Raw genomic sequence first — 11,718 nt, forward strand, 5'->3', positions numbered from 1 at the left:
TAAAATTATAAGCATGCCAGAGACGCTTGCCACTAATTTCAGTTCACTTCAGTTCACTCACTCAATAACACACTTCTCATCATGGTGATCCGTTTATTACCAAAATCTTGAGCTGCACTTTGGCACGTTTCAAGCTCCATTTATGAGCTTCTTTTTCTAATGTGAATTAGGTTTTCTTGTCACGGCGATCATACTTATCGAAGGATATCACACATAATCGTTTGTTCTTTTTCTAATAACTTATCTCAACAGCCCTTGAAAGTAAATATTACAACAAGAAGCTTTGATAATCTGTAATGAAAATGCATTTACAGTATCGTCATTGATATGTAATCTGAGCAGTCTGGAGTTTACACAGCAAGTTTTTTCTTATTTTCCCTTTCAAATCAAACCAAAGCTTTGTCCCTTAATTAGCTGGTCAAGGCCACAACTGAGCACAAATTCAAGGTCATTAATGGGAGATAGAAGTTATCATATCTTTACAGGCCTATTTCTCTGTCACTCAGTGACGTTTGTAATCTACAGATGATTGTATGTTTCTGGATGGATGACAAATGTGAGAAAGTATCATGCTCATGTGTTTATTATCAAATGTACAGGTGGAAATATACAAGTGCAACAGTTTAGTGTAAATAAATCAAAACATTTATTGATGTTTTCATATCATTATTGAAATGTACAAGACAACAAACTTAATATTAAAACAAAGTGCCTCATAAAACAATACAGTACTTCAAATAATGACAATGACAATAAAATTAAATAGTACCAAAATATGCTGTAACATAAAACAACGACAATAATATAAGTTTAGGTCATAAATAAACATAAATAAAACCATGAATGAACAGGTCTACTGCTTGATCCACAATGCAGAAACAAAACAGTGGCTCTGCGCAGCAGTAACATGTCTTTCTTCAAAGTAAAGTGGATCATTGCAATTTTTATATTGTTAACCAGTAAAATACAATAAGTATGCAGCTGATGTACAATGTTTCTAAGACAACACAATCAGCATGTAACATATTTTTTAGTGGCTAAACTCTCCCAAAGGTTTAACTTTAAAAAGACACAGTTCCTCAGGCACAGTGACATTTACTGACAATCAAGTCATCGAAAGGAGTCAGCTTCAACTTTCCCCCACTGTCATAGTGCATTAGGACCATTGGCTCGTAGGCCGCCGGCACGCAGCAGGGGTTGGGTGACCCTCCTTTGGTAATCTGATGCAGCCGAGACTTCACCTGCGTATGCATGCTTGCAGGCTTGTAGTTATGGGGGCAGGTGCCGTCGCAGAAATGCATTGTGTACTCAGCCGGGGCCACCACCCAATCAGTCCAGCCGATGTCTTTGAAGGACACAGTGACAGACTTCCGGCAGCACCATCCTTGTTCACTGCAGATGTCTTCCTTGTTAGAGCGAGGCAGCCTCGTCTTCCGGGCCGGTTTGGGCTGTGTGAGGCCTAACTCCAGAGAAATGGTTGGGTTTGCCATGGGGGCATCTTTTACATCGATGGCGATCCCCACAACCACAACTAGTGCCTCTCCAACATCAGTCCTGAACCACCTCTCCACCTCACGGCTGATGTCCAGCATCAAATCTCCAGTGCTTGACACATTGGCACGAGTCTTTATGTGTGTCCATGCAGCAGAATTCATCTGTGTCATTCTGCTGACTTTAACTTTAATCTCTCGTCTTGCCCCGAGCTGAACTGAAGATGGTTTATCTAAAATCTGCCTGGAAATCCTCAGCTCAGCTCGAGCTAGTGTCAGTTCAGTCTGGATATTGGTTTTTTTGTGGAAAACAGCTCTGTACCACTGCATGCGTTGACCTGGATGTGGATGTGGGTGTTCTCCCCTCCGAACCACCTTTATTGACTCCACTGAAAAACACATAAATAAAGAAAAGCTTAATTAGAGCCAAAGTTGGCAACATTTGACATTTGGGAAACTTAATGATTTGGAACAACTGAGAGTGCAAAAACGGATCATAGACTTTTACTTTGAAATCCAGTGCTCTGTTGAAATTGATTGACTTATCATTGATGATATTGATAAGAAACGTGTGCTCAAAGTGTAACATCATGAACAAGGCGTGCCTGTCATGCTTGTGGTTCCCAAAAGCTTGCAGGAATGTGTTTGCTTTCTCTACAGGACTCTTTGATCATATTTCCAGCCATTCACATATGTTCAAACTTTGAACGGCTAGTTTCCAGGAAGTCGGATTCTTTACCTGGAGCATGAACTATAGGGATTATTCACAACCACACTGGTACAACACCTTTTGTCTGCATCTGCAGAGGTAGATTTCTTGAACTAGTCATTTAACGTTCTTTGCTACTCTCGCTCTAACTTTCCAAAATGGCTTTTCACATCAATTGTGACAATGACTAAATTAGGCCTAAGGGGATGTCTAACAAATACCTCACCTGTAGCTGGAAAGAGCACAGTAGACATAGTGGATTGCCAGGTTTCCTTCATCAGCTGGCTGGAATTTCCTCTCATCTCGCTCACTTTTTCCCTGTAGAGCTGATACATCCTCCTCAGTTCTTCCTCCGAGGCTTTCCGGGTCGGACTTGGCTCCCTGTCGATGCCCAGCGAGCCGAGGATCCCGGTCTTCACCGCCTCCAGAAGCAGCACCCTCTGGCTGTGTGTTCTGTCCACATCAGGTGTGGCTTCGTGGGCCACGTGAGGCCGGCTCTCCGCTGAGCTTGAGATGGAGACGAGGAGCAGCAGCACGCAGGAGATGGGTTGGTGGAGTGTGCGTGATCTGAGCATGGTGAGCCCGACAGGTATGTTTGGTTTGAGTCTGCCACAGCTGGGGCTTGTCCATGTTATGAATGAAATTCTTGACATGCTTTTATTTATAGAGCTTCTGTGTTGCCACACCCCTGGTTAGTCAGGTGAGCCTATGATGGGCTCAGCTAGGGCCAAATGTCATTATGTGGCAACATTTTGAAAGCAGTGTGTTATGCGTTAACAACATGTGACTAATGAAAGGAGAAACCCGTAAATTTATTTCAACATTTATAGCTTTTTTTGTTTATGTTTTAGCACATCCGTTGGATATTATCCAGATTGGAGATAGGCGAGGCATGAAATTGAGGAGTTTCTCAATGAGATTTGGTTACTTCACAAGTATATGGTGTGCACCTCAGCATGGTACGTCACCCTGATTGTTCAGTAATGCGTCACTTAATCAAATAAATGATCATATGTTTTACAGTAACCTTAAGATGAGGACAATGGGCAATTACATTAGCTGCTCCAGGGCTAATAATGATAATGTGACAGTTTATTGATCCCTATAAGGCTGCGTCTCTCTGTTCCCTTGCAACTCTGACAGATATGGTCAGATGTCAGGAACAGGTTCAGACCAAAGAGGCGTTTAGAGTCTCGTTCAGGCGCTGAATAGACACTGAAACCTGAGGGCCTATCTCCAAATGCTATAGACTATCTTCCAGCCATTTACTGCAAGCCACTATAAGAACAGTCCATCCTCGCTTTCCATCAGCTTTCTCTGACAACATACAATAAGCAAAGACAAAAAGAGATGGAGAAGTAATTATCTGTATTACTGCTCCTTCCTGAAATAAACCCACAGAGGAAATGCCTCAAGGTTAAAAAAAGAGATAAACAAACAAAGAAGTTGTCTTTTGAAAGAGGGAACTGTCCTGAGTCAACTCTCTCAGTCATCTGTTACAGTAACCACCTCATGAATGTGATGTTAGGAGCTTGTCAACAATGATGCCCTGTGATTGTGCTCTCTGATGATTAAAATAGACTGAAAACATATCTGATCTCAGACGCTACTGTCCTCTACGGTTGGATAAAAGAGCAGCATTCCTGCTTTTTCATCTGCAGTTGTTGGGACAGACTGAAGAGCTAAACATAGCTCTTCAGTCTGCAGGGCGTTGCCAAGCAGTTATCAGTTTGTGAAAACCCTCACCTCTATCAATAAATAGGGTCAGTGCCCTGATAAATTACAGAGAGGCAGGAATGCCTTCTTTCCTGAAGACAGATAAAGATTAGGTTTTATGGGAAATATCTATATATCTAAAAGTGCATTTATGGACTTTTTCTGAAAATTGTTAGCATGGAAGAACCAGATAGTAAAACTGTGAAGTCATTAAAGGTTTAATAAAAATCGTACTAAATGCTAATAGTTACATTATATTAAACAATAAAAATGAGTGCCACACAGCTACAACATTTATAATGTGAATAGCAATGTAAATTTGAATTCACATTAAATGTCATCATTTAAAGCTCTTGTAATACAATCTGTAGAGGGGTCACAAGACAAATGTGAGGATTAGTGAGTTGACCAACAAAAAAGGAACAAATGAAAAAGAAATGATATCTGCTACACAGAAGTATGGTTATTTTTACTGACTTTTCTCTCTTTACATGTGACATGCTGGAGACTTCCTCTTTTGGACTAAATGAAACAAAATCTTTTGTTGAGCCATAGACATAATGTAACATGTGTTGGGGGGTTGAAAATTAAATTAAGAGACAGGGCATTATTTGAGCATGTGGAGAAGGAACCAAAGAAGATGTGTGTGCATTTCTGAGCAGTGAGTCACTGAGGTGATGAAACAATCATGTGCTTTGGCAGGTGAACCCACCTTGCAAGTTGAAAGTGTGTGAAAGGTGTAAAGTAACTTGTGCAAACTGGAACTGTTGTTTAAACTGTCACGCAAGACTCTCACTCTCTTCTCCTGGCTCTTTCTCCTTCTCTTATCATCTCTTTTCTCACCTTATTGGGATAAACAGGAAAATAAACTGACACCATGAGAAAGAGAAGTTTCTGGGTAAAGGGAATTTCATAGTGCACACTGCTAACAGACAGAGACACTAGCGGTTTGTTCTTCCTTATAAACGTACATCATGATAAAGATGAAAATGACAGCTCTATTCACGAGGCATAATGCAGGGGCTTCCAACCTGGGGGTTTGGATCCCTGCAACAGGTTATGAGGTGAATCTAAGAGGTTACCAGATGATAGGATGGAAAGCAATGAAAGAAAATGCAACGTCACATTCAGTTTTTTTTGTGCTTTTTCTAGTTTTCGCTCTCCAGGCCTGTAAAAATTATTTAAATGCAACAATCTAAGAACTGAAAGCCCATTTTTATTGAAATGCTAACAACTCGACACGCAATCTTTGACAAGTGTTCACAATTAGCATTACTTTGTATTAAGGGGTCACAAGCAATCAAATGTGTATGTCACTTGCAACAGTTCACAAGTATTACTTGCATGTTCCTTCTTTTTTTACTCTCTGCCAACGTAGATGAACGTGTTAATGGAAATAATGGAGAAAGCAAGTTTTACTGCCATTAAACTATACCATATTGTTGTTGTTTTTTGCCATTTTATACTTCCTTTACTTTTAATATAGTGCATTCAGATTGGCCAGGGCATGAACAATTCCCAGGGTGCACATAGCAGAAGAGAAGATAACTTGTCCTGTACAGGGTTAACATAAACAGACATATAGCTCAATTGCGTCCTCTAGTGGCTCCAAAGCTCCAGTACAGACTTCAATAAGCTAAGGGCAGCTTTATTCAGAGTCAGAAATAGCATGAAAAACATATTATTAGGATGAATCTCAAATATTGAGTTGAGCTGAAGTCTCCAGGCAGCAAATAAGAGGAAAGCCATTGTTTGCAGAAACTTAATTAAAGGCCAGATGTATGAGTGTGATTGATTGATTCCCATTTTGTTAGAGCAGGTCTTGGATTTTGATTTAACCCCTCAACTATGAAACAGTGGCTGTTGATCATAGATCAAAATAAATCATAGATCATTTCAATGATAAACAACAGTAACGTTGGGGTATTTCTAATCAGAGTTGGTTTTTGTGTATGTTTTTATTTTCCATTATCATATTTGCTTCATTTTGTTCTTTATTTGCAGTTCACAGAACAAAAAAATTGTTCAACATCCTGAGCAGCTGGACTGTTGGAAAAATCTTATTTCTACCTTTCAGCCTTCCAATACAGATAAATGAGCTTAAGGTCAGAGATATGGGGTAAAAGGATCTCATGACTGTTAAAAAGGGCAGCCAAAAGAGGACTGACTTTGATGCCTGACTGGTTTCACAAATGAGCATGGACAATTTAAAGATGACCGATACTGGATCACTCTGGAGCATGACAAAAGGACACATAGAAACTCTGTGTTTCCTTTCGTAGCTGCAAACTCCACCATCAGTCTGGTAAAGAGCAAACTCTAGATAGATGTACCACATGGTCATTTTATTTTAAGAATTTTGTCTCACTTTGTGACAATATCCATCTAAAACAAGCTAAATGAATCATAAAAATGTAATAAAGGGAGCGTTAACATAAACACATGCTTGCTTCAAATATGACAAAACATTTACTTATTTTACTTTATTAAGTCTACATTGTTGAAGACACATGTTTCAAACCAACAAGCAAACAAATTATCTGAATTAATTGAAATGTTTTTCATTTTTCAGTTATTCAAAATAAATAATGTATTTTAAACACACAATAAAAAAAAACACATTTCAAAAATGCAATGTAAAAATGAAGAAAGATATTAGTTAAATTATTTTATTCATATTTCTACAGTGCAGTAATTCAATAAATCCATAAAGTATGGCCACACACACAACCAGAGACAGGGAGAGAAACAGTGGAAAAGGCTTAATTATTTACCACTATCAAAGCCCTATTGTTACCATAATACTCAAAATACATTTGGTCACAAATGCATTTCATACAAATTAGTCACTCAGTTAGATAACCACTGGTATCTAACTGGTTTGATTGATAAAATACAATTAAAATTGGGAAAACACTCACTCTGCAGATGCTTAATTTCCAAAATTTGAAACAGCTTCAGATAAACACTGAACTTCACAAGAGAACAATGAAGGATTCACGTCCCTCTGGCCCACATAGCATGTGACATAACGGGACAAAAGACAATCCATTGTTCTGTATGGAAAAAAACACATCATGGTACCACTGAGTGACGGATCAATCACTGCTATTCATCTTGACTTGAAAGCACAATTGTTCTGCATCCTCTCTGTTATTCCACCAGACAGACACTCAGATTAACTGCATGTACCACAACATATGGTAACAAGTAGATTGCATGCGTTTTCAGAGGGTTTATGTATGGATGCCTTTACAGTTGCAGTTAAGAAGAAGAAGAAGATGCCAAAATGGGAACCAGGGAGCTTAAGAGAAGGTGAAATGATGAGATATTGACGAGATGTTTTGTGCATATGTGTGTCTGATGATCTGAAAATGCCTATTGCACCCAACCTGTAGCCTATTTCGCATTTGACAACTGTTTAAAGAATATCAATAAAAGGGTGGGGTCAACCAGCCTTCTCACTTAATTAATATAGGTCGAGGTTAGCCAGCCAGCCACCCAACCTCTTCCTCCCATCAGCATCATCAGCTGGATGAAGTGGCCACCTTTTCGGGACCGGTTGTGCAGCTCGGAGGAGGGGGTGGTGGTGCTGGTGGTGGTGGTGGTGGTGGTGGTGGTGTTGGAGAAGCAGCAGTGAGGAGTACTCTATCCATGCTCCTTGGGAGAGGAAGGAGCGCAGTATGGGCTAACTGGTCGGAGATCCGCTTTGGGGTTTGATCGTCTTCAATGATGGATGAGCCGAATATCCTGAGACGTCGCGGTCTGCAGGTAGGCTTAATGGAGACTGTCAGCTCGGATATGTGGCTGTTTCCAGGCAAACAGGATGATATGATGATGAGGATGATGTTGGTGATGATGATGAGCCATTGGAGACGATGCAGGATATTCCACCAGGAATTGCTTTGGGTGTAGCAGTTTTTATTCTCCATTCAAATTATTCTTTGTTCTTCCTGATAAATATGTATATATATATATATATATAATATATGACAATGTTTATCATCTGTAACCACTGATAATTTCCCCTCATGTCTAGTCTCCATTCTTTAAAACAAGAATGAATGAATGAATGCATTGTGGCACACCATTGGTGCACATAATGCAATTAGTTAATGTAGGTTTTATGTGTTTATTTTGGAGCCGTCCATTGGTTCTTTTCTGAAGCTGGTTGCCTTGGTGATAGGCGCTCAAAACCCAAGGGGTGCCTGTATGATTGTCAGAAACATCCCTTCTCCTGGTTGCTATGTTTATTACTCAGGAATGACAACAATGATAATAATTTATATGTTCTCTCCTGCTAGTGGCATGTGTATATGTTTTTTTGCATGAATGAAGTAGTAAACGCTGCATTGTTTCTAGTCCTTTTGTATTATGGAAGAGATGTTGGTGGGTTTGTGATAAAAGACTCCAAACTGGGTGTTCCCATTCAGTTGTTGTTATTAGTTTCTTTCCCGCCCTACATTGATCTGCAATTTAAATGTAATTGCAGCCCTTTCATTATACTAACAATGATAGTGATGGTTATGGTGAAATTATTCCCCTTAAATCCACTATGTTGTGAAAAAACATCAACATTGTGTTGGTATTCGTTAAGCCCACAAATGTATATGTTCTGATTAGTGCTGAAGCTTATAGTACAGTAATTAAAACACATTTTCTCTGTCGTTGATTATGTCTGTTTTTACCCACCTTGTTTTTAAATGTGTCTGTGACATTAACCAGTCTTCTCTCAGTCTAACAGAGTGCCACCCTTCCCTGTCATTTAAATCCTGATTAGCAAATTGTAGTCTTGCAGTTGCCTGAGCTCAAGAGCAATAGCCATGGGCCAGTAGGGATTTGTAACATTGCCATGAAATGACTTGTAGACCCACTTGTCATGCAAGAAACCAGGCCATACTGCATCTAATGAGATTCACTCTGCATTGAATGGACGATGTGTAGGAGTGAGGGAGAATCTTTAGTATTTAGGGAAAACCATCTAAATAACTGCTGTAGCCTTGATGTTAAAAACATTTAATTAATGTAAAGTGCTGTTTTGAGACAGCTAAACATCTTCCCATTCCTGCTTGTTTATTCTGATGAATGTGCTTTCATAACAGCTGTCACATACAAGGATATTCAAAATTAGAACTGTACCCTTAAAAGAAAATAATATTGATTTGTGAAGAAGTCTTTTGAAACCCTTTCTGCTCAAGCAGCAATATGGCTTATATCTGCATTTCAAAGCATTGTTACCATGAACAGAAAAAGAAAATAAAGAAGAAGATATTCTCATTTCAATATTTCCCATCTTTTCTTTTCTAGAAAGAACTGAGTCTTCCTCGCAGGGGAAACGTGTAAGTATGATTTAATAATCCACCTCTCTTCCTCCTCCTCAAACCTGCAGACCAGCCAGGTGCCTGTCACTTGTCAGCTGTATTGTGCATGCATGCCACATTTGACACCAGTGTACCTTTACTTGACTCTTTCCTGAGAGGTAGGAACATTTGAAACTGTCAATGAGGATTATCCTGAAGTCAGAGCCGTCTCACCGCTCAGACAGGTTTTACCTGAATTTAGAGAGGGAGAGCAGAGATAGAGATAATCTGCACAACTCTCTGATCTGACGACAGTGGAAGAGTTACTTTATGCATGAATGTTCCAGCTAAAAAAAATCATGCTTATTGTGAATATACATTTAATGTCTGAATTAAGAGAAGCTGGGCCAGCTATAAACTGCTCAGCGGTGTTTGTTTGTTTTTTTCTAAATCTATTTCCTGTCCAGGAATCAGAGGTAAAAGTTTGATGATTAATTGGACTTTTTTACACAATAGTGAGGGTTCATATGGAGTTTGCTTGTTAATTTCCTGCTAAAATAGGAGGCTCCCCAGTCAGCAGATAAATCTCTTCCCTGTCTCTAACCTGTTCAGGGACTTCCCCCAATCTTTAGACAAGAGACGAAGACATTCTAGTGTAGTTTCACCATCTGTGAGTCAGATGGAATAATTGCAATCACTGGAAATAATAACAGCAGATTACAGGTTATGGATTTAAAAAATAAACATACGTTTGTGCCGCTCACATACTGTTTTACTTCTGCCAGTCAAGGTGTCCAAAACCAACAAGGGAAATGTTAATTTAGTTGTATCAAGGCCAGTATTTCTGTGTTGCACCCTTTATGTTTGTGTGATCAAAAATGTAATTGATTTTAAATATCTTACTTCATTAATATATCATTTATAAAGGTGAATGGTTTCTCTAAGAACAAATCACTTGAATAGTTCTGTAGGGACTTTTAGTGTTTCTGGAGAAGGTTTATGGTCTAAGTGAGTTGCTAGGATTGTGTATTAAACTGCTATATAATGTGGCTATAATAGCCTACCAGGACTGCATTCGCTCACTAGGGGGCTAAATCAGCTGTGTGCCCCCTTTGACCCCCTGTTTGTATTAATTAAGTTTAAAAAAACTAGTAAAAGCCCTGCTTGTAAAACTGTTCATTTCAGTTTCTTTCTATGGTTTGGAGCTTGAAAGGCTTTGACATATTGTCGAAGCTCAGATCAAGGAGAAGCAATGCAGATTCTGTCCTGGTCATGAAAAAGTGGACCAGCTCTTTACCCTAAAAGGTTACTAGAGGGGTCATCGCAGTTTGCCCATCCAGTCTACGTGTATTTTGTGGACTTGGAGAGGGCTTACATCCGTGTTCCCTGGGGATTCCTGTTGGGCCGGGGTACGGAAGTATGGGTTACTGGGGCCGTTGCAATGAGCCGTTTGTTCTTATAAAACTGGACTGAGAGCTGTGTCCGTAATCTCGGCAGGAAGTCAGACACATTTTTAAGGCATTTTGTGCTCTGCCAAGTTTGTCCCTTGTCACCAATTCTGTTGTGATTTTCACGGATAGGATCTCAAGGCGCAAGCCTATGGAAAACAGTGTCTGGTTTGGGCCTCAGAATGGCTTTTCTGCTCTTTGCAGATGATGTGGTTGAGCGGAGCCGCTGCCCCCTCACATCAATAGCAGCTAGTTGAGGTGGTTTGACTTCTGGGTGCATTCCATTTGGAGGTTTTCTAGGCAAGTCCAACTGGTTGGAGACCCAGAACAAGCTGGAGAGATTGTTTATCCCTTGTGATTTGGGATCACAAGGAACGCCTCTTGGCCCCCAGGAGGAGATGCAAAGTGAAGGACGTCTAGACCAACTTGCTTACCAAGTTGCTCCTGAAGGCTTGCCATCGGTGTGGACTGGATGTTGCATGAATGTTAGTTAGAGTCTGATGGTGGCACCTTGCATGGTAGCCTGTCATCAGTGTGTGAATGGGTGAATGATATGTAATATACTACTGACTGTAAGTCGCTTTGGAGAAAAGCGTCTGCTAAATGACTGTAATGTAATGTAATGTAATGCTTAGCCTGCTGCCACCGTGACCCAGAAAAAAAGATGATTCAGTTTTATCACAAACAGTGTCTGTGTTTTACAATTTTAGAATTTCAGGATCTCACTATTACCTGATTACAAAAATGTGTCCTTCATGACTACTCGTGAAATTGTAGCCTAGACACAACTTTCAAAACAAGTTTTACAGGAATAGATGTTGTGAAAGATATTAAGCTGCAGTTATGTTTTCGGTGTTTGAATGCCGACATCGCTGGAATGACACAATTCCTCAGTCCTCTTTCTGTTTTTCCCCGGATGGTTTATTTGTGTTTTAGTCGTTAACACCTATATTTCCGGTAGTGCGTGAACGCATCACTAGCCCCTCCTCCCTCCGGCTCTCGCTGACGCGCCTGCGCAGTACAGCGCTGCTGGTGCGACTGGAAAGTTTGTATCA

At 39.9% G+C, this 11,718-nt stretch overlaps 1 protein-coding gene across 1 annotated transcript; it reads right to left on the bottom strand.

The window, feature by feature from the left end:
- Positions 1-720: 720 nt before the first annotated feature.
- Positions 721-2,813, bottom strand: LOC129089184 (growth/differentiation factor 15). The gene is made up of 2 exons (XM_054596567.1): positions 2,426-2,813; positions 721-1,879 (listed from the first exon to the last, which is right to left on the bottom strand). The coding sequence occupies exons 1-2, from the start codon at positions 2,772-2,774 to the stop codon at positions 1,080-1,082; spliced, it is 1,149 nt and encodes a 382-aa protein (XP_054452542.1). The 5' UTR covers positions 2,775-2,813; the 3' UTR covers positions 721-1,079.
- Positions 2,814-11,718: the final 8,905 nt, after the last annotated feature.

The sequence above is a fragment of the Anoplopoma fimbria genome, chromosome 3 (genome assembly GCF_027596085.1).
Source record: "Anoplopoma fimbria isolate UVic2021 breed Golden Eagle Sablefish chromosome 3, Afim_UVic_2022, whole genome shotgun sequence".
In the NCBI taxonomy this organism is placed as follows: Eukaryota; Metazoa; Chordata; class Actinopteri; order Perciformes; family Anoplopomatidae; genus Anoplopoma; species Anoplopoma fimbria.

What these genes read in the sequence shown, in the direction of transcription:
- LOC129089184 (XM_054596567.1), bottom strand. Translation starts at nt 2,774, where the DNA reads ATGCTCAGATCACGCACACTCCACCAACCCATCTCCTGCGTGCTGCTG. An exon ending in TGTGCTCTTTCCAGCTACAG is followed by an intron (nt 1,880 to 2,425) that starts GTGAGGTATTTG and finishes TGTGTTTTTCAG; the next exon opens with TGGAGTCAATAAAGGTGGTT.